A 24,049-nucleotide genomic window follows, 5' to 3' on the forward strand; every position below is an offset into this window, starting at 1 on the left:
GTGCGGCGCTCCGAGAGCGCGTGGGCGTCCCCGCTCCACATCGTGCCCAAGCCCGGCGGGGGATGGCGACAGTGCGGGGACTACCGGCGCCTCAACGACGCCACCACCCCCGACCGCTACCCCGTCCCCCACATCCAGGACTTCTCCGCCCGGTTGGCGGGGATGTCCTTCTTTTCAAAGTTGGACCTCGTACGCGGCTACCATCAGGTCCCTGTCAGGCCAGAGGACATCCCGAAGACGGCTGTCATCACGCCATTCGGGTTTTTCGAATTTCTTCGGATGCCCTTCGGTTTGAAAAATGCGGCTCAGGCGTTCCAGCGCCTCATGGACAGCGTCTTGCGCGGCTTGGATTTTTTGTACGTCTACCTGGACGACATCCTCGTCGCCAGCGCGTCCCGCGAAGAGCACCTTCGTCACCTCCGCACGCTCTTCGAACGTCTGGGCCAGCACGGCCTGATCGTGAACCCCGCCAAGTGCCGGTTCGGTGTCGCTGAAATCGACTTTTTGGGGCACCGCGTCACCAGGCACGGGGCCTTCCCCCTACCGGCCAAGGTGGAGGCGGTGAAGGGGTTTCCGCGCCCCCGCACGATCAAGGGGCTCCAGGAGTTCCTGGGCATGGTAAACTTTTACCATCGGTTCCTGCCCCGCATCGCCCAGCTCCTGCGCCCCTTACACGAGGCCCTTCGAGGGAAGCCGGGCAAAGGTGACGTTACCTGGACCGAGCAGATGGACGCGACGTTCTCGGGCGCAAAGCTCGCCTTGGCCAACGCCACCATGCTCGTGCACCCGGCGCCCGATGCACCGATCGCCCTCACCACCGACGCCTCGGACTACGCGGTGGGCGCGGTGCACGAGCAATGGGTGCGTGGTGCTTGGCAACCGCTGGCGTTCTTCAGCCGGCAGCTTCGCCCGCCCGAACGCCGTTACAGTACCTTCGACCGCGAGTTGCTTGGGCTTCACCTGGCGGTCAGGCACTTCCGCCATCTGCTCGAGGGCCGTGCGTTCACGGCCTTCGTCGACCACAAGCCGCTGGTTTTCGCGATGGGCAAGGTCGCCGAGCCGTGGTCGGCCCGGCAACAGCGTCACCTTGCGGCCGTGTCCGAGTACACGACGGACATCCGACACATCGCGGGAAAGGACAACCCGGTGGCCGACTGCCTTTCCCGGGCCGTCGCCCACGCAGTCCACCTTGGCATCGACTATGCCCGGATGGCGGCGGACCAGGCCGCCGACCCCGGGGTCCAGGCCTTGCGGACCGCCGTCACGGGCCTCCGCATCACCGAGGTGCCCTTCGACGGCGCGGGCACGGCCCTCGTTTGCGACGTCTCCCTCGGGCGGCCTTGCCCCGTCGTGCCCGCAGGCTGGCAGTGCCAGGTTTTTGATGCCATCCACGGCCTGGCCCACCCGGGCACGAAGGCCTCCCAGAGGTTGGTCGCCGACAAGTTTGTCTGGCATGGCCTCCGGAAGGCCGTCCGCGGCTGGACCAGGACGTGCCTCGCGTGCCAGCGCGCGAAGGTGCACCGGCATACCCAGGCCCCATTGGCCCCGTTTATGGTGCCGGCACGTAGGTTCGACCACGTGCACGTGGACCTGGTGGGACCTCTGCCCCCCTCGCGGGGTTTCACCCATGTCCTTACCATGGTGGACCGCACCACCCGGTGGCCGGAGGCCGGAGGCCGTGCCTTTGGCGGCGACGACGGCGGCAGACGTCGCGCAGGCGTTCATCGCCACCTGGGTCGCCCGGTTTGGCACCCCCTCGGACATCTCGTCCGACCGCGGCCCCCAGTTCACCTCGGAGCTCTGGGCCGCGGGGGCTCGGGGTCCAGCTGCACCGAACCACGGCCTACCACCCCCAGGCCAACGGCCTGTGGGAGCAGTTCCACTGCTCGTTGAAGGCCGCGCTCCGGGCCACCCTCCGCGACGGCGGCTGGGTCGACAGGCTCCCCTGGGTCCTGCTGGGCCTCCGGACGGCGCCCAAGGAGGACCTGCGCGCATCCGCGGCGGAGTTGGTCTTTGGACAACCGCTGCGGGTGCCGGGCGAGTTCCTCCCCGACCCCATGGCACCTTGGTCCGCGGCGCAGGAGCGTTCTGCGCTGCAGGAGACCGCCCGGAGGTTCGCCCCGGTGCCGACGGCGCACCACGGGCACCCTCCTACACACGTCGCCCCGGAGCTTCGCACCGCGGAGTGCATCTTCGTTAGGCACGACGCCCACCGGACACCACTGTGGCCCCCGTACGACGGGCCTTTCCGTGTGCTGGAGACCGGGGTGAAACATTTCACCCTGGACATCGGCGGCACACCTGACCGGGTCTCCATAGACCGCCTCAAGCCGGCCCACCTCGACGTGGACCACCCACCGCCGGTGGCTCGGCCCCCGTGTCGGGGCCGCCCCCCTGCGGGCGGACCCCCGGCACCGCCCAGCACCGCAGGCACGCCGCCCCCCGGTCCGGCACCCATCCCGGGTACAGCCGGGGGCATCCCACCTGGCATCCCTGCACCCCGGATGCCGCCGGTCGCCAGAGGGCGCTTCGGCCGGGTCATCCATTTGCCCCGCAAACTGGCCCTCCAGGTGCGCGGGAATTCTGGGGGGGCGCGTGTGGCGGACACGAAAGCCCACTGGCGTGGTGACATCATTCCGCGCACCAAGTGGGCGGCGGCCATGCCCGAGGGGTAGGCGTGGCCTCAGGATATACACCGGGCGCGCAGCCCGGAGCAGGCCAGTGCTACAGTGACCTCTTTGAAATAAAGAACATTAAACTTACGGCGTTGTCCGCTTCCTCCTTGGTAGCAAGTCGCGCGCGTAGCACCGCGTGCTTCAAAAGTATGTTTGTTTGTCCTCTTACAACTCGAGAACTACTCATCGCAGAGAAAAACCAAACGCATATTCTGAATCAGTACGTCTCAGAGCAACTACAGCACACCTTAAATTTTAAAAAAACTTCGGGTTTTAAAATTAGCGTATTAGCGCAGAAGCGCTAGCAGAAGAGGGAGGGAATCGAAGGGAGGGAGCGCAGCGCTCCCTCTTGCGCTTCGCTGCGCCAGCGCTTCTGTTAGCGTAATTAGCGTATTTCGGAACGTTAATTTTTCAACTTCATAATTCGGAATCAGTCCGTCCCAGAGAAACTTCGTAATGTTAATTTTTCAACTTCATCCGATTGACATGGGACCAACGGCATGTGACAGAGAGTGAAACATGCATGCTACATTTATTTGACGACAATGAGTTCCGACTTCCGGGTTCGTGCCGCCAACCCTGTTAGGTGCCTCTTGCGGCACACAGGGAATTACCAGTGAACTGGTACTCAATTTGCCGACCTCGGTAGGATGACAGGCTGAGTCAACCCCCCTGGTGTTAAGGGGGAGGAGGAGGGGAGGGGGAAGAGGTGGGGAGGGGAACGGGGGAGAGGGGGGGAGGGGGAGGAAGGGGGGAGGGGGAAGGGAGGGGGGAGGGGCCCTTCTTCCCCCGGGCACCCCCACACCCTCCCCTCCCCCCTCCCCCCTTTCCCCTCCCCATCCCTCCTTCCCCCTCCCCCTCCCCCCTCCCCCCTCCCCCATCCCCCTCCCCCCTCCCCCCTCCCCCATCCCCCTCCCCCCTCCCCCTCCCCCCTCCCCCCTCCCCCCTCCCCCCCGTCCCCCTCCCCCCCGTTCCCCTCCGTTCCGTTCCCCTCCCCTCCTCTTCCCCCTCCCCTCCTCCTCCCCTCCTCCTCCCCCGCGCCCGGCAATGCCGGGTACTTCTGCTAATATATATATATATATATATATATATATATATATATATATATATATGTACTGTACACACACACGTACACACACACATGTACACACACATGTACACACACACATGTACACACACACACATGTACACCGACACATGCATACACATACACACACATATATATGCACATATGCAGTATACACGCACACACACGCACAAAAACACCCACACACGCACACACACACACACACACACACCCACACACACACACACACACACATGTATACACACGTACACCTACACATGTCCCACGGCACATGTATATATCCCACATCCCACATGTATATACATGTTTAAAGTGTACGTGCCCCTCCCTCCTCCCTTCTCCCTCCTCCGCCCGGCAACGCCGGGTACTTCTGCTCGTAACTAATAAAATAAAAACGAAGAAATATCTCTCAGCAATTTCCCGTCTGTTAATTTATATATTTTACAAATGTGAATTACACGTCCATGCACACGTGAAATGGAGTTTGTTTTTTCACACGTGAAATGACACGTGAACCTTTACTTCCGGATAATAATGTTGAATGAAATAAGAACGAAGAAATATATGTCGGCATCATTGTTGACGTTTTTGTGACGACTGTCATCAAACGGAAAAGTAATATATCTTAACGGAAAAGAAAAAGCGAATTTTTAATATATGTCGACATTTTCCCCGACTGTTATTTTAGGCGGTGTATTTTCGTGTATCATCATGGCGCGATTTTAAAAAATATATCTCTGCATTTTCCCGTGTGTTTGTTCTCAATTATTTCTGACACCGAGTCTAAAACCATCGATAAAAATTAAATCAGATGGTGAATTCGATAAAATCGTGAGGGTGACTCAATGAATGGGCTTTATTTTACAGGCCTTTGAGAATTCATTTCGTTCTATAAACGGAAATTTTCATCGGATTTTCTTCCCGTTTTCTTTCAACCGAGTCCAAAACTATGTTAGCGACTGTTAAAAATGAAATGATATATCGAATTTGAGTTGAAATAAACCTGTGTGAGAGAGAAAGACAGCACAGGCCTAACTAAACAGGCCTCAAAGCTATTTGAGTTAATAAAATGCTGGATATTTGTTTTCATGAAGCCTCTCCAAGAATGGGTGGAGCTGTGGGTGGAGGTACTCTGCAAACGGACTAAGCCACACCCCCGGACAGACGGATCACCTACGCCTATTATAATATAGATATAATACTGCCTCAATTTAGCTCTTTCAACCAGTGCAAGAATAAGAGGCTTCCTTTTGTTTTGTTTTTTTGTTTTTTCATCATGGTATTTTTACCCCAGGCCTCCAGCTCATACTTATATAAAAGGTTGTTTTTATTATTTATTATTATCATCATTATTGTTGACATGGTGAATGATGATAAAAATTTTTTTTAATATGTTGAATATCATTGTGTTTGCAAAGGTGAAAATAAGCTCACCATCAGTCGATCACGAATTTGTGACCAACTCAAGCTTCTCGAATCTTGGGCAAGCCACGGTGATTTCCTCAAACGACAAGTTGGCTTCTGTGCCCAGTGGTGCTTGGACAACTTGTGTAAGTTTTCCTTTGGAACCTACATTCTTATCACCTCACTGGCAAATGACTACAGGCTACACGTGTGTCTCTGTGCACATGGCCAGGTGCACACTATCAATTTGCAGACACACACACACACACACACACACACGGATACTTCGAGTCTTGGTAGGTCTCTGTTCCAACTCTTGAAACCCACCCACATGTGGAGATAGCAGTTAACAATAGCAACACACCACATATGCATGCACACACGCAGGTACATTCTTTGAGACTTGGGAGGGCACAATTCCACCTACTGAACCCCACATTATGGAGATAACATCCAAATAAACACACACAGTTTTATCCTTTTGCTTCACCAAAACAGCAGCCGATTTTTTTTTTTCTTCCTATTTCAATCCATGAATACTGTCGTGTGTCTACCCAGTAGTGAAGACCGCAGGGTGACGGATGGCCGACCGAGCTTTACCTCCGAGGCGTATACCCAACTATGGCGGAAGTGACACGCGTGGGGGTAATGGAGGGCCACAAGGTCTTTACCTGTACGGACGGACACGACATGGGTTTACCGATTCCCACAGACAAATAAACGTACAAGACAAGGAATTGAAAATGTAACAAGTAATAGGTTTAATAAAAATAAATGCCAGGATAACAGAAATGAATGCACAGCAAACTAAAATTCCTATATTGAGGATCCTCCATCAGACACAATTACACACATGGGGATGATAAAATAAACGTAAAAATGTAGTGTGGTGCATTTGCCTGCTACTCCGCTCCTGCGTCCTTCACCCTCCGGGGCATCACTCTGGCCATCCTGACCAACCGTTCCTCTCAGGGCGGGGCCTCACGGCCTTTCTTGATGCCCCTTGAGATGACTTGGCTGGGTAGCGTTAGTGGTAGAATGTCTGGATCCGGTGGGCGATTACGTGCGCTGATCGCATGGCTGGTGGTGTAAGTGTCATAAGGAACGAAGGGAAAAAATACAGAGGCGACGACACACAGGGAATGTTACCTTTATACCCTAACTAATTAGCATATCTCCACCCCTCACATGGAGACAAATATACACTTACACGACATCCGGGCTTAACTTAATTACAGGAAGGTTTCTTCTTTGTGACAGTCGGAGCACGCTAATCTATACAATCCGACCTGGACTAAGTTATTTCATTACTTACCCCCCACAAACGTAACACTACTTTTAGCAAAAGAACAAGCATTCTGAGTATTGCGCTGCAATACATGTCCCCTACCAAAGTTCAAAGTGCCATACCTTTGTCAAAAATGATCGAATATGCAAATTTATGCACGGTTGATGCTGGTTTTCAAACTTGATCTGAGGTATGCTGAGACACGTGTGTCATGCCTCGCCTCGTTGATAAGCCCGCAAGATCGCTCCGTGGAGCGGTCTGCACGTATTGCACTGTGTGAATTATATAAACTAGGGCATGCCCGTACTATATATATGCCCATACTATATATATATCTAAAATTATATCCCCCCCCTCTATTTACATGAAATGGTTTGGTCCATTCGCAACGCCAAGGCGAACGGCTTGCGAGTACGGTGACAATCCCCCCCTCTATTTACATGAAATGGTTTGGTCCATTCGCAACGACCACAGAACCCCCCCCTCTATTTACATGAAATGGTTTGGTCCATTCACAACGCCAAAGCGAACGGCGAACGGCTAAATCGCCATAGCTCGGTAACTACTTCTCCGATTAATATGAAACCTTGAAAAGGCACATCCTCGGGTCCCCAGCAATATACCTGGCAAGTTTCAAGTATATCGGACCGGTAGTTGTCGAGAAACAGCGGTCACAGACAAACATACATACATACATACATACATACAAACATACAAACATACAAACATACACACAGAGATTACTGGAATTATAGATAGATTATTACCAACTCACGGTCTGAGGTACTAGCGATTCAAGGATATCCATTTTTTATTTATTTAATATTTTCGTTTAATTAACGATATCTGCCAAACCACGTGCTCTATCGCAAATTCCAAAAGGACATTTTAGTAGACTGACATGCTGAACAGATCTGTGAAGTTTTCCCTCGATTGGATCAAATTGAGGGAGGGGCTCGGTTTTAAAGGTTCATGCTTAAAAACGTCATAACTCTGAAACCATCAGTAATTTTTTATATTTTCCGGTTCACGATCAATGATCGATGTGTATATATATGTTGCTCGGCTTGGCTCCGCCCCTCCGGAAAGCGCGCGCTGTGTCGCGCTGTTGACGTTCGCGAGACGAGGCTGAGGGCGCGTGGTGCGGCTTGAGGAGAACTCGAGATTAAACAAGAGATATCCATTAAAAAAAAAAAAAATTTCGTTTAATTAACGATATCTGCCAAACCACGTGCCCTATCGCAAATTCCAAAAGGACATTTTAGTGCTGAACAGATTGTGAAGTTTCCCCTCGATTGGATCAAAAATGAGGGAGGAGCTCGGTTTTAAAGGTTCATGCTTGAAAACGTCATAACTCTGAAACCATGTGACACATGACGTCATGCTCGCTGACTTTTTTGTTCATCATGGGTATGCGATTCTGCCTGCAAAGTTTGGCCTCGATCTGTTTAGCCGTTGCAGAGAAAAAGGGGTTTTCGTGTTTTCACGAAAAACAATATGGCGACCGAACCACGTGACCTGTGACGTCATAATTACCATTAAAATATTCTACAGATCGAGTCCATCATATGGTGAAAATTTTATCTCAATCGGTCCTATTATTGCAGAGAAATTGGTTTTTAAAGTAAATTAAAACTTAAAATGGCACTGAGTTAAGGATCATCAGAATTATCAGAATTACCAAAGTTCAAAGTGCCATAACTTTGTTAAAAATGATCGAAACGTCGTGAAGTTCGAACTTGACCTGTAACTTATCATGAGGAAACCATGTGCCAAGTTTGAAATCATTAGCGTTAAGCGTTTAGAAAAAAAGTCCGGAAAACTGTTCTTTGCGTGATGGACTGACGGACTGACGGACTGACGGACTGACGGACTGACGGACTGACGGACTGACGGACTGACTGACGGACTGACGGACTGACTGACGGACTAACGGACTGACTGACGGACTAACGGACTGACTGATGGACTAACGGACTGACTGATGGACTAACGGACTGACTGACGGACTAACGGACTGACTGATGGACTAACGGACTGACTGACTGACTGACTGACTGACGGAGGGACGGCGTGCAAACCTATAGTCCCCTCGGGTAGGGGACTAAAATGTGTACGCATGCGTGCATGCGCGTGATACCCTTGCCAGGCTGAATCGTTTACATTTTGTATTCCACTGATATGCTGGATCTGCTGCATCCACACCTTAACCAAAATCAAATTGGCTTGTTCTTGCAACCTACCCAACTTATCGACCAAGTTTTGTCATAACCCGTCAACTTTTTGAAATATCATGCTATATATATAGTTTTTAGCCCCATCTCTTAATTATGAAAAATCACTTTGGAAATTAAAAAAAATGTCATATCCTGATCAGGATCCGGATCATCACCAAAATCTAATCAATTCATTCTTCTCACACAGCCATACCTGTACACCAAGTTTTGTCCGAATCCGTCCATAACTTTTTGAGATACCCTGCTCACGGACAGACAGACAAACGGGTGAAAACACGACCTCCATCTACCTTCTGTGACACAAGTAAAAACAACAATCCTTGGCAAGGCATAAGAAAATATCACTGACTGATGCTACGATTTAGTCCTTTGATTATAGACAAGCACACGTCTATTAATTAAACATCTCTTGTTTTTTTTGTTTTTTTTTGTTTTTTTTTGTATACAAGATCGAGGCTCGTGAAAGAGCGAACATTAATCACACAGAAAGACAAACCGACACATAAAACATATAACATCGGGAGCGGTAGACAAGATGGGGAGAGAGGGGGAAGGACACAAACACAACATTTGAGAGCAGGGACCGAGAGACATGGAGACATCGAGAGATCTGAGAGAGGGCGAGGGCTTTGGGGGGGGGGGGGCATGGGAAGGGGGCGGTGGGAGAGGTATAAAACATATGGACACTGCCAGGACTTCCAGGAAAGAAGTTGGAATTTCAAACAAGGTGGATCTGGGGTGAATTAGCGGGGGTAGAAAAGATCAAGGTTTTGGATGGGGGAAGATAAGAGATGGTGGTGAACAGCTGTTTTAAAGACCTGGAGGGAGGAGTGGGATTGAAGGGAGTGAGGGAGTTTGTTCCAGAGGCGGGAGAAAAGAGGAATGAAGGAGTGAAGGTGAGCAGAGAGCCGAGATTTCGGCAGTTTAACCATCAGAGGGTTGCTGGCAGATCTTGTGCGACCTGTAGGAATATTTGGGGGACAGAGCACAGAGAGAGCTGGGGGTGCAAGGCCGGAGAGGAGTCGGTAGAAGACAGAAAGACCACCTACCTGCCTGCGGTGAGTGAGTGAAAGTCCCTCAGAGATAGCTTCATCGCGGGAGATTCCAATAATTCTGAAAGCTTTGGTTTCAACAGCGTGAAGCCGAGCTAGGTGTGAGGCAGGAGCACCGGCCCATAGGGGAGAACAGTATTCCATTGAGCTGCGGATGAAAGCCTTATATGTGGTGAGGAGCTCAGGTGTGCCGAGGAAGGACTTCGCACGACGGAGGATGCCCAGTCGGCGACTGGCTTTGGAGGCCAGCTTGGAAATGTGGTTTTCCCAAGAAAGATCATGGCAGATAGTGAGACCCAAAATCTTGAGCGACAGAACTTCTTGGAGAGGATTGTTGAGAAAGTAGATGGGAGGGTTGTCCAGTCGATCTTTTCGGAGAGACATAGTAAGAGTGTGAGATTTGTCAGGATTGAAAGACATGTTCCACTTGTTTGACCAGTCTGTGATTTTGTCCAGGTCTTCAGAGAGTGAGGAGGCAGCAGACTGCCGATCTGAGGGAAGAGGAATGGAGCGGCAGAGAGTGGAGTCATCAGCAAAGAGATAGAGAGGATTTTCGAGAGAGTCAGAGAGATCATTGATGAAGACCAGAAAAAGCACGGGGCCCAGAACACTGCCTTGGGGAACTCCAGCCTGAACAGGAAGAGGAGATGAGAGAAACCCATTCAGGGCCACACGTTGACGACGACTAGAGAGGAAGTCCGCCAGCCATGCGTGGAGATTTCCATGGATACCAAAGGAGGAGAGTTTGGTGAGCAGAGCGGGGTGCCAGACCGTGTCGAAGGCACGTGATATGTCGAGGGAGACAGCTCTAATTTCCTGTTTGGCATTGAGCACCTCCATCCATTGTTGAGACAGCAGAAGCAGCATGTCCAGAGTAGAGTGACCTGGTCTGAAACCAAATTGATGATCAGAGATCAAGCCATTGGAGAAGAGGAAAGATTTCATATCCGAAGCAATGATGGATTCCATGACTTTGCTGATAATTGGGAGAAGGCTGATTGGTCTGTAGTTGCTAGGATCTGTTTTTGCACCTTTTTTGTGCAAAGCGGTGATGTTGGCTGATTTCCAAGCAGATGGCAGTTGACCTTGAGCAAAAGAGAGGGTGAAGAGAACAGAGAGAGGGTGAGATAGAGCAGCAGAGCAGGATTTTAGGACCCGTGGGCTGATGCCGTCGGGTCCAGTTGCAGAATCAGAGTCGAGGGTTGACAGAAACTTTTCCACCTTGTCAGGAGGAAAGGACACGGAGTCCAGGAGCAGCAGGGTACGACTGGGTATGGTGGGTACAGAGAGGGATGGGTTTGGGACACAAGATTTAGAGGCAAACACAGAGTTGAGGCATTCAGCTTTTTCACGTGCGGAGTCAGCTGTGTAGCCGTTTGAGGTAAGGGAGGGGATGGAGGGGGAACAAACACCAGAAACGGATTTGACCAGACGCCACCAGGATTTGGAAGAGGGAGACAGATAAGAGAGTTCGGTCTTGAGAACGGAGAGATATTGTTTCCTGGCTCTCCTGAGGGTGGACACACACTTGTTTCGGGCTTTGTGAAAGGAAATGAGATTTCCTTCTGTTGGATTTGCTTTCCAGGAGACGAAGGCAAGTTGTTTCTGGGCAACAGCCTCACCACAAGATTCCGTGTACCATGGACGGGAGGAAGGGTATGACAACTGAAGACGAGATGGGATAAATCTGTGCATGAGAGAGAGCAATTTACTTTGGAAGAATTCCCAGGATGAGTTGATGTCAGAGGTGGTAGAGATGGGAGACCAGTCCAGATGATTGATGGCTGCTTGAAGACCGTGCCAGTTGGCCTGAGTGAAATGCCAGACTCGTCGATGCTGAGCAGGCTCCCTGAGGATGGTCAGAGAGATGTCCACTTTAACAAGGACATGATCAGATGATCCGATCGGAGCAGAAGAAGAGCAGCAGACATTTTCAGGGAAGTTAGTCATAACCAAGTCCAGAAGAGAAGATGTTCCGTTGACTGAGATCCGGGTCGGGAAATTGACAGATTGTGTCAGTCCCAGTGAGTCGCAGAAGTCCTTTGCTGAAGAGCCATGGCTGGTGAGAGAGGTACCCACACCCAGCCAACTGGCATGGTGACAATTGAAATCACCACATATGAGGAAGAGAGAGTTGGGATGAGTAGATAGAAGTTGGTCCATATCATCAGACAGCGAGATGTAGATGGAGTCATCACTGTTTGGTGGACGGTACAACACACATATGAACAAGAGGTGGGAGCGAAGGGGAAGCCGTAGCCAGAGGTATTCCTGGGGGTGAGGTGGAGAGAGTGCAGTGCAGGGCGAGTGAGGAAGAGAGTTTTTTATAAAGATAGCAACCCCGCCTCCAGGACGAGGCTCAGGTCTATCATTCCGGAGGAGGGAGTAGCCCGGGAGAGATACTATGGAATCAGAGACATCATAAAGGAGGAAAGTTTCTGTTAAGCAGATCACGTCTGGTTTGACAGAAGCAACCTGTATGGAGAGATCAGTTAAGTTTGAACGAAGGCCCCGGATGTTTGAGGTCCATACCGTTAATGAAGAGGAAGGGGGAGCATCAGATACAGAACAGGGGGGAGGAGGGGTAGGGTAAGATGTGGAAGAGGTGGAAGAGATAGGGAGAGCTGTTGAAGGTGTGTCAGAGATTTCAGAATAGCTCGGAGAAAGGGAAGGATGGGGCGGACAAAAGGTTTGATGGTGATTGGGTGAGCCACAATGAGGTGTTATTTGAGGAGGGGGAAGAGCGAGGCAGAAGGTTGGGGGAGATGGAGGTGAGAGTTTGAAGGGGGAAGAAGCGGGGAGGACGCTTTGAGGAGGGGGAGTGAGAGGGGGGAAATTGAGAAGCAATGAGGGTGGGGAGATTTGAAGGGGAGGGGTGAGGGGGGAGTTTGGGAGGGAAGGGACAAGGGGAGGGATTTGAAAGGGATGGGATATGGGGGAGATTTGGAGGGGAGGGGTGAGGCAGGAGTCTAGGAGGGGAGGGGCGAGGGGGCGTCTTGGCGGGGAGGGGTGAGGGGGTAGTTTAGGAGGGAGGGGGCAAGGGGGGAGATTTGAAAGGGATGGGTGATGGGGAAGATTTGGAGGGGAGGGGTGATGGGGAAGATTTGGAGGGGAGGGGTGAGATGGGATTTTTGAAAGTGTACGATTTATGGGAAACGAACATTTATTGCAAAATGAGTTTCTTGTGACCTTCGAGTTAAAAATACGTTTAAGGACGCTGGATGGAGGATGGAGTGCAGGAGAGTTTAGGGAATGTAGAAAAAAGGCACTATAGGAGATGGATATTTTTTTTGGGATGAATTGATTTGGTGAGCAAGTCGAAAGCAGCCTTTTAAAGAAGAAGAAGAAAAAGGTGTTATAAAATATGACGGAATACATAACTTGAGGGGAAAGTGTAAACATTGAAGGTTAATGAGTGAAAACTATCTGGGGAAATGGGGGAGAAACACGTGGTCGAAGAACGAACGAACGAATAAGAATGAATAAACGAATGAGAACAGAGAAGGGAATTTTTTTTTTTTTTTTTTTTTTTTTTTTTTTTGAGTTGAGATTTACACAAGGAAGTAGGCTATGGGTGAAAAGCCTGGGAATACAGAGAACGAAAGTTATTGGATCACAAACGACGGACCGCTGAGAGAAAAACAAAGCCTCAAGGTTGTACAGTGCACACTGTACAAGGCCTCAAGACACGACACGGCAAACAGACGATCAATTTATGAAAGATAAACACCGAGAAACAACCAAAGTTGCACACAATAACTTCACACACCGAAAGATAAATACAGTTTCGACAAAATACAATTGTGAACAGACTTAACTTCGAAAAACGTGGAGACCGTGTGGAGCTTCGAAAATCCCTCCCACCGTGTTGTTAAAAATAGAATCAAATTAATTTGCAGTGCAGGGCTATAATGCCCTCTCCCACCCACCATACTTGACGGTTTCAGTGCTGGGATGATTTTAACTGCACATTAGTTTACTATGCCTAGGCCGATCTTGCCTTGGTTGACATTAGTAACACTCGGTATTCGAACACCTGAAGAGTGCATTTTTGAATTTTGATGAGATGTTCTAATTATCAACCAATTTTTTGCTAAATGTGATACAAATGATCATTTGTTGATTTTTATCCTTTGGCTAAAAATATTCTTAAGTTAATATAAAAACATCGCACCCATGTCTGAAGGAGGCGGGTCAGTTTGGCATTTTAAATATGAAACAAGTCAGGAGACGACGGTGGTTCATGAGCGAGCGGTATTCAATGACAAAGGGCGGACTATAACCGAAACAGGAACGGGCAGGCCAGGCCCGGAAATGTCAAAACGAAGGTTACTGACCTTGACATGAGGTAGAAAATAATGTATAATCAGTTATGAGGGTAGTTAGCTACACAACACCGAAAATTCGGTGAAAAATGAAATGAAGAAGAAAAAAGAAAAAAATGAAAGATCGAGCTCCGTGGGGCTAGACACATGCCATTGGCCTAACCAAATATCGAAACCCCTGTCAGATTCCACCAAACCCCTCGGAGAAGATGTAGCTTGAACTCGATTACCCCCTAAAAAGACATATTTTTCAGGCGTGGCTCCGCCCACAATGGGCGCAATATGCCCAGACTAGGCAGGACACAACTAGATCATGATATCAACCTCCCACCCAAGTTTCATAAAGATCGGATGCTATCATCGGGTGGTTATGCTGCGGACAGACAGACACACACACAGACAGACGCACACACATGACGAATATAGTGGTCACTTGATAACTCGTGAACCAATAGGCAAAGCCTAGAAACGAACAAAACCCATTAGAATTACCCGGTATAACCCTGTAGAATTACCCTATGCTCTGTGATAAAAAAATTTGTTTTTTTCCCCCCATAACTAAATACTAATCTGAAACTTTGTCCCATGTATCATTCACCAGTTTTGAAACCTGGACGACAGCTCACCTATGAGAAGGTGGACCTAAGTGTTGTGAATGCCATGTTGAACAGCAATGATGTGAGCGAGTATCTCAAGATCTCACCAGTTGGGCTTGAGGCAAGTGAGGGCATTTTCAAGACACACATCTCCGTCTTTGTGAGCTACTTGTGTTTGTGGGACTGGTATTGGAGGATTACTATGGGCCCTGACTATAACTGCTCTGGGCTCCTTGTATTGGTTTATTATGTCTGCATCTCCATCTTTAATGGTTTAGTACTCGGAAAGCAGATCTAGAGAATATTACTTTTTGTTGCTCGTGTGATGCTTTGGTTTCCACAAGTGTTGATTTGCAATGTCTTCATCTTCTCTTGATTTAGTTTGATGGGGCTTCACACTGGCTTCACTATCACCGATAATTAGGCCTGATGAAACCTGTCAGTGAGCAGAATGCAGTTGCCCAATGCCAATTTATGTATCGACAGATGCTAACTGTTCCACAGCCATAGATGACTCATTTCATGGAAGTGGGCCCAGCCCAATGGCTTAATGTTGGAATCCAAACTTTATTCCCCCTTGCGAAGGCAACTTGGCTGTGTAAACGGCACCTGCATAACAATATGGAAGCTGATATATTCTTTATTCACAACTTTCACTAATATAACCCTGGTGTTTTTTATCGATTAAGGTGGCTGCCTTAAGATCTTAGGGTCTTGAGTTCAAGCCCCTGTCATTCCTTTAAATAACACCAGGTGGGTTGCCTCAACCTGTCATCCTTCTGAGGTTAGAAAAATGGATACCAGCTTACTGGTAATAGGGGGGCACTGCATCAGCGGCTCAGCAGCTACAGAATGCAAATAAAATGAAAATAAACTCACAAATATTTGGCACCAAGTCACAATTATATCAATGAATGAACAATAACCATGTTTGGTTTGCGTTTAACCTGCAGTTTAGCAGGACTTTGGCTCTGAATTCGACCCGATTGGGCATGCGCAGTGCAGTGCGATAACTTGGAATCTGCCTGTCTGGCAGTCAAACAAAAAAATTGTAAGTCATTCCAAACGGGAAACTTACTGTTTTTAAGGTCGTCATGAAGGACACAAACAACAGGCACGAAGACCTAATGTAACATGTTAAATAAGGTGGTGTAAAAGAAACTGCATCAACGGCGGTGAACTTCCAGAAAAAAAAGTTATACGACCTTTAAAATCTCTATTTCATTTCAATTGAATTATATACTTGAACACTTAGTGGGGCAACTTAGCATAACAATTGTGCATTTTGTGAGGAAAGCACCAAATTTGGCACACTAGTAGACTATCCTATTATGAACAGATTTGGATATTGGGCCATTTCAAATTCAGCCCCTGATGGCTGTGGCAGCCATTTTCCAAAATGACACCTTCAGCTTGTTCCGACGAATTGCATCATCAATTGGCTTGGTCCTTTCCACCAGGCATTCTCTGGTGAAAGCCTGGAACTGCTCTTGGCCAATCTTCTTCACATTCCTGACAGTCTCAACTGCAGCAGGACCTGCAATTTCCTTTGTGTCAAGGACAACCAGATCCATGCTCTCTTCCTCAAAGGGGTTGCCAAGCTCTTCTATGATGCTGACAAGGGTGCGGACATCCTTGGCGAAAGAGGTCTGCACACTTGGTGTCTGGTCGTGATGACGTGTGTCCTCTCGCCTCCCCCAGTGTTGATGGCCATCTTGGAACTCTTCTATGGCCCTGGCAACTTCTGGCCCGGCAATCATCCAATGTCGCAGGGCACTTGGGTTGTCAGTGAGGCCGACTGCTCCACCATCTCCTTTGATGCAGGCGTTATTCTGTTCATGTGCCTGGTCGATTGGGATCGAAGAGAACACCTTCTTCGTCTTCTGTACAGTGAAGTTGCCAGCCCTGAATTCTCTGGCTACATCTGGGTGCTTCATTGGGAGTGCAACCATGCAGGTGAATTTGGTATACGCCGCGACATGGAACCCTTCTCCACCTCGGCCTTCAAAGTCTCTCGTTTGAATATTTGCTACTACCACCAAGATCTGCACCCGTGGCGGCTCCACCCGGGCCCGCGCCCAAGGCTTCAGCGCCACCGCGGCGGCCCTCCTACTCGTCGCGGCGTAGGTGAACAGGTGAATCAGGTGAACAGGGACCCACCTGGCATAGTGTGTGTGGTCTAAGGCATGGAACCATGGGACCAGTTCCGTCAGGGCATCAAGGTACATCGTGAATGAAGCCTGCCGCAGAGAACGCACGTAGATCAGTACCAACATCTCTAGTTCCAGCACAGTTGCCCAGTACTGAAAGTTGGGAATGTCTTCTCCTCTCTGGTGACACCAGTCTTCGAACTCAGGCAGGTCTTCTGCATCATCAGCATATGTCATACAGTGGCGTTCATACGCACGGTGTTGCAGGATGTGCAGTGCTACTGCAGTGATTTGATGAGCTCTTCTTGTGCGGGTGACGTGGGCAGCTAGCAAGAAGGAGTCGGCATTCCCTGGCGTTGCAATCTCAGCTTGCAAGTCTGCAAAATCTGGCAATCTTGCAAAAATCAAATCTCTGAATCTGAAATGGCCCAATATCCAGATCTTTTCATAATATGATAGTCTACTAGTGTGCCAAATTTGGTGCTTTCCTCACAAAATGCACAATTGTTATGCTATATTTAGCTTAGCTGCCGGACTATATCTGCAGAACACAAATCACCTTTTTGCACATTCAAAAACCTGTTTAGCAGTACTTGGATAAATTATTTCGGTATTTAACATCATCTTGACCAATCAAATTTGCTGCTCGCAGACCCTGTCGCAATGTCGCATGTCCTTGTTTCTCAACACTGTGTGGGGTAAGGTGTTCCATGAACTCTCTAGTTTTTAACTTGTGATTGGTTTTTCGGCTTGCACATGCAAGCATGGAAACGGCCGTAAAATAATGATGGTTGCTGTTGTGTAATTGTGTAATTGCTTTTCATCAGATTTAAATTGAGCAATTCCCTTTACTTATATATGTCTGAATCTTGTAAAATTGAAAATGGCTTGGCAGAGCTCCTGTAAATGTTGCATATGTGCACAGGCTCCCCATGGTTAAGTCATGGGAGGAGATAAATACCAACCTGCCCCCCCCCCCCCCCCAGATGGGATTGTATACCACACTCCTGAATTAAAGAATCTAGGGTGTGCATGCACTTTGTCAATTATTTGCAATAGAGTAGCCATGTAAAAAGAAAATATTGTCACTGAGCTGGGTCTCCCTACCGGATGACCAAGGCTTCCAGAGATAAACCTTCCCGGATGCCCAAGCAGAGGCGTTTGGCACAAGTGCGGCAAATCCATGGTGCGGTGGGTTAATAAGGAATTAATCAGGCCTGTGTGCCAAAACCTAGCATATGTTCAGTTTAATGATAATTTAGTTGTGCCGAAGGGCGAATGTGCGTGCTTAACCCCCCCCCCCCCCCCTGGTGACAATGGCATAAAATTATGGAGATTTTATAATAAGTATAATGATGGGAGCACAGCAAAACAATTGTAGAAGACGAGACAAGACAGGGACTCGACAGTGCGCTTATAAGCTAAACAATGATTTATCTCAACGCCTAACCTTAAACGAGGATCTTATCCACACAGACTTGTCCGGGCATACAAGACAAGACAAATGGAAGAGGAAACAGATGGGGAGGGGATGAAGAAGAGGGAAGCTTCACTTCCTGTAAGGTGCCTGTGAGGCACAGCGTGGTGCACCCATGAGCTTTTGCAGGTGAGAGGGGCCATCGTTCTTACTGCACCTGGAGTGAACCATGACTGGCCCGGTGCTGCGGGAATGAAAGCTGGACTCACTGCTGGAATGGCTCGTACCGTCCAATACGGCTCCTACTGTAGCACTCAAGTATCAGAGCTCTAACTTCGGCACTCCCTGTGGGACTGAATGTGCCGACCCTAAATGAGGGACTGAATCTGCTGACTGAACAGCTTTGACTGCAGCGGCACTTCTGTCTGAGCTATTTATGTCCCCGATCCTGACGTTATCTTCAGTAAGAACCACCTCTCACTGGAGGTAACACATGCAGTTCTGTCATATTGCCCGCAGTGCAGCAGAAGTTGGTGCAGTATGCTGGAGCGCGCACATGTGGATACACCATGTTGGTTTCGCATCTGCATGGGGGTGAGAAAATGTATACAACGGGGAAGAGTTGAGGACGTAAATAAAGGGGGTGGGGAGTGGGGAACTGAAGACGGACACTGTGGCTCGAGGGACAGGGAGCTCAACAGGCTACCTATTAGCAATATCCGGCTCTCTCTCATTAACTACAATCATAACTATCAATACACCGAAGACAATGGACCATGACTGGCCCAGTTGGCAATGAGCAAGACCACACTGACCAATCAGCAACACACAATGATCAGCCAATTAGCACCACACAATATCCAGCCAATGGGGGTGTGGAGTTCTTATAAACTCTGCCTCCCATTCGTTCCAGTTACTACTTCCTGTCGATGGGCGGAGCATGCTGCCCCAAATGTGAAGGTGTACTTTTCTTATTTTTCCTTTTGCTTTAGATTTTTTTTTTTTTAAGTATAAAGAATATAAATAGCTCTTTTGTGAGCTAACACATGGTGTACACCATATACCTTTTACTTTATTATTATTCCACCATGGCAAACCTTTACACAGCTATATTATAACTACCATAACCCAGAAGCACGTTTTTTCTATGCCCAACAATCCGCATTATTTCAATCCAAAATGTTGTGATAAGAAAATATTTTGCTTTTCTGAATACAATAGTTTTGAGTGGTAAGATGTTTCCCTTGTCTCTTCCCTATTTTAGGCAAGGTGTGATGCTTCTTCATTTGAAAGTGTGCGCTGCACGTTTTGCGTGGATACTGGAGTGTGGTATTATGAGGTGACTGTCATCACCTCTGGTGTGATGCAGATCGGCTGGGCCACTAAAGACAGCAAGTTCCTTAACCACGTGAGCTTCCAATGAGACCTTGACTTTCTGCGTCTTTACCGTCACACAATTGGTATTGCTTTTACTTTGATGTAACATGCCATTTCAGTTTGCTTACTGGTATAGATGCAACCTTTGAATATCCTCGTGTATTGTCCAGTGAAGGAGATGCAGCAATTAACAGTAAATGTTCAGAGAAGGTGAAGAGTCAAAGGAAGGGGGATGCAGAATTATTTTTTAGAGAGACCTCCTTCAATATGGGACTTTCAAAATGACGTAATCCGCCCGAGAATGGTCAGTGCGCATGCACAGAAACCCCGAGGAACAGCCCTGTCCGGGGAAATATATAGTATATTGTGTGTGCGAGACAAGGATTGTTTACACCAAATATAACTCGCAAAGCTTTTCGAAAAGAAGCCGAAAATACCTGGACATGTACCGTAATACCTGTGAGAAAGCGGTGTGCCTCTGCACAACAAAAGAGTTGGACTTTCTAAACTCAGACAAAAAACTGAGAGCTTGCACCTCCCTGAACTGCAAACAGCCGAGGACGTGGACCGGTGTAAGGCCTGTGGACAGCGTGTTTTACCGACCTTACTGATCACCCCTATCAGTGAGGGAAGGTGATATCTGAGGCTTGTCAATGTACAGGGTAAGTTTTAAATTACGCTGTATAATTTTCTAAAATAAATATTGTTTAGTTTAGAAATCCGATACAATTAATCATGTTTGGTAGAAGGAGGAGCAGGAGGAGATTGTTGGGGAATGGGAGTGGAATGTGTACGGGCTGTCATGGCCATTAGAAATATATACATTTTTTGTTTGGATCTGGGGCCACGATAGAAATTATACGACATTTTTGCATCTATTTGTAAAAGGAAAAGTATGTGTGCATTGTTCATTGTTCTCTCCATATGCAATTTTCAGAATAGTCAGGTTCACTATGTTTTTTTCATTCAAAATTTTTGGAGATTAGCAAAACTATACATTTTTGGAATATTCAGAGCATGAGTAAGCCAAAAATTAATGTTGGCATTTGCGTAGACACCTTTGCGAAAATGACACTCAGGGCAGTGATGAAGATCTGTAAAAGCATATTCCTGAACGGTATAGACCTAGTAGATCCTGTGTGTAGGACTTATAGTTCAATCTGATACTAACAAGGCTGCTTTCCTGCTTTATAAACCCATACCTATAACTTCAAAGGACTTGCAATATCATGTATTATGTTATGCAGTTATATCACAAATATAAAGACAATGGTTTTCAATTACCTTTGTTTGTTGCTTTTCTATAATCCTGAGCACTATTTTGAGGCCTTTATTGGATTCCTTGACCCAGAAAACATAGGATTAGCATATTTAATTAAGTTTCTAGGTTGACTAGAAGCTGAGATAGCGCAAAATATGTATTTCATGATGGCCATTTTGAAAGTCCAAAATGGCGGCCATGCAGGCGTCTGTGCAACTGCCAACATTGATTTTCGGATTCTCCATGCTCTGATGATTCCAAAAATGTACAGGTTTGCTAATCTCCAAAATTTTTGAACGAAATTGTATTTGTTAACATAGTGAACCTGACGAGAAGGTGGAATGGAGCCTTCCCAGGTTGTGTGTGTGTGTGTGTGTGTGCGTGTGCGTGTGCGCGCACATAGGGTGTTTAAAAAAAGTGGACTATTTGACCATTTTACTGTAAAGAAAATTACAAAACGTAGCAATTTCAGTGGTACCTCGATGGAAGGCATACAGTCACGTGAAAAAGTAAGTACACCCCATGTAAAGTTTTGACTTATTCAACATATTTCAACATACAGCTATTTGATCTTCATTTCAACAATATTGATAGATAAAGGTGATATAATATAACAAATATATTATACAAAATAATATTATACATTTAATATTATATTATACAAATATATTATATAATACAAATCCAGTACAAAATCCTCCTCTTGACCTACAAAGCCCTCCATAACCTGGCCCCATCCTACCTGGCTGACCTCCTCTTCAGACACACTCCCACCCGCAACCTCCGCTCTGCTGGTACCAACCTCCTGACCCCCCCCCCCCCCCCCATGCAGACCAAATTCAGATCCTGGGGGGACAGGGCCTTCTCCATCGCTGCTCCCACCCTCTGGAACTCACTACCTCACACCATCAGAGACTCCTCCTCACTCACCACATTCAAAACATCACTCAAGACCCACCTGTTCAAGACTGCATTCAACATTTAACCCACAGCATTTAACCCCCGACTATCTCTTCTCCTTCTCCTTCCTCCTGCTTTGATTATTTACCTGTTGATTTTTGTCTTTTTGCACTTGTTTTTTGAACTCTGTCAAAGCGTCTTTGGGCTTCTTGAAAAGTGCTATATAAAATAAATGTATTATTAGGTTTACTCTCCATAAATGGAGAGTAACCTATTATTACTGCTAGAGTTTTTCTTATTATTATTATTCTTCCGCCCTATTTTGCACCTCAGAAAACTTCATAATTAAGTTTCTCAGCAACCGCTGGTCGGATTGACAGGACATTTTCATCAAATGATCGGCTAGGCTCGTAGAATTTTTTAATGCTAATGATGACGTCATAGGTCACGTGGTATGGGCGCCATCTTGTAAAACACCTTCAACTTTGCCCCTCTGTATCTCCGAAACGGCTCAATGGAAAAATTTGAGGAATGGCTCATTCTAAAGAACTCTGCAATGGGAACAAAAAACATGTGTATTGAGTATATCAAAAATGCTAACGTTAAGAGGTTAGAATTCGTCAAACACAGTTTTTCTCCCCCGAAAATGAGATTTTTTCCCCAGATGCTTAGTTAAAAAAAACTCAGAATGCGAAAATTTTCGAAGTCATACGTCACATGGTTCGGCCGCCATCTTGTTTTCCGTGAAAAAACACAAAAAACCCTTTTTCTCCGCAACGGCTGAACGGATCGAGTCCAAACTTGGCATGCATATTCGGATACCCATGACAAACAAAAAAGTCAGCGAGCACGACGTCATCCGACACGTGGTTTCAGAGTTATGACGTTTTCAAATTTCAAACTAGAAATGGAATCACCTCCATAATTTGTGGAGATATCGAGTGGAAACTTTACACAAATGTTCCACATGGGGGGATGTTTCATCGTTACTTGAGATGTTTTGATAAGTCACATGGTTTGGCCGCAATAAATAATGGAAGTTAAATTTTAAAAAGCTTGTAACTCTTGAACCGCTGCATGGATCGACTTGAATTTTTAATGCAATGTAGCTCTCATCGGGTGGAACAAGTGTGCAAAATTTCAAGATGATTGGATGTACGGTCGCGAAGCTAAAGTCTTTATTGTTGAAAGAAGAAGAAACACACCATTTTGTCCTCCCAGGCCACGACATCATCCGACATCAGTGCGATTGCCATTTTCAGTTTTAATTTCCTTTAAAAAACATTTTCTCTGCAATAATAGGGCCGATTGAGATAAAATTTTCACCATAGGAGGGATTCGGTCTGTAGAATATTTTAATGGTAATTATGACGTCGCAGGTCACGTGGTTCGGCCGCCATCTTGTTTTTCGTGAAAACACGAAAATCCCTTTTTCTCTGCAAAGGCTGAACAGATCGAGGCCAAACTTTGCAAGCCGAATCGCATACCCATGACGAACAAAAAAGTCAGCGAGCACGACATCATCCGACAAATGGTTTCAGAGTTATGACGTTTTTAAGCATGAACCTTTAAAACCTAGCTCCTCCCTCATTTTTGATCCAATCGAGGAGAAAATTCACAGATCTGTTCAGCATGTCAGTCTACTAAAATGTCATTTTAGAATTTGTGATAGGTCACGTGGTTTGGCAGATATCGTTAATTAAACGAATTTTTTTTATTTATGGATATCTCTTGAATCGCTTTATTGATCGACGTGAAACTTCATGCTGTAGTAGAAGTCATGAAGAGTAACAAGTGTGCAAAATTTCAAGATGATTGGATGTACGGTCGCGAAGCTATAAGTCTTTATTGTTGAAAGAAGAAGAAACACACCATTTTGTCCTGCCAGGCCACGTCTCACAGTGAGTGCTATTGCCATTTTAAGTTTTAATTTCCTTTAAAAAACATTTTCTCTGCAATAATAGGGCCGATTGAGATAAAATTTTCACCATAGGAGGGACTCGGTCTGTAGAATATTTTAATGGTAAATATGACGTCGTAGGTCACGTGGTTCGGCAGCCATATTGTTTTTCGTGAAAACACAAAAACCGCTTTTTCTCTGCAACGGCTGAACAGATCGAGGCCAAACTTTGCAAGCGGCATCGCATACTCATGACGAACAAAAAAGTCAGTGAGCACGACATCATCCGACACATGGTTTCAGAGTTATGACGTTTTTAAGCATGAACCTTTAAAACCTAGCTCCTCCCTCATTTTTGATCCAATCGAGGAGAAAATTCA

General features: G+C 47.3%; 1 protein-coding gene across 2 annotated transcripts in view; it reads left to right on the forward strand.

Annotated features, from left to right (window-relative positions):
* The window catches only part of RSPRY1 (ring finger and SPRY domain containing 1), a 242,018-nt gene that overhangs the window by 136,594 nt on the left and 81,375 nt on the right, over window positions 1–24,049 (forward strand). For both annotated transcript variants that reach the window (XM_078771686.1, XM_078771685.1), the window contains 3 exons: window positions 5,181–5,312; window positions 14,670–14,785; window positions 19,496–19,639. In XM_078771686.1, coding sequence (XP_078627812.1) covers window positions 5,181–5,312; window positions 14,670–14,785; window positions 19,496–19,639 — 392 coding nt within the window. The remainder of the gene's footprint in view (window positions 1–5,180; window positions 5,313–14,669; window positions 14,786–19,495; window positions 19,640–24,049) is intronic.

This window comes from Myxine glutinosa, chromosome 2 (assembly GCF_964187855.1).
Source record: "Myxine glutinosa chromosome 2, kmMyxGlut1.1, whole genome shotgun sequence".
Classification (NCBI taxonomy): Eukaryota; Metazoa; Chordata; class Myxini; order Myxiniformes; family Myxinidae; genus Myxine; species Myxine glutinosa.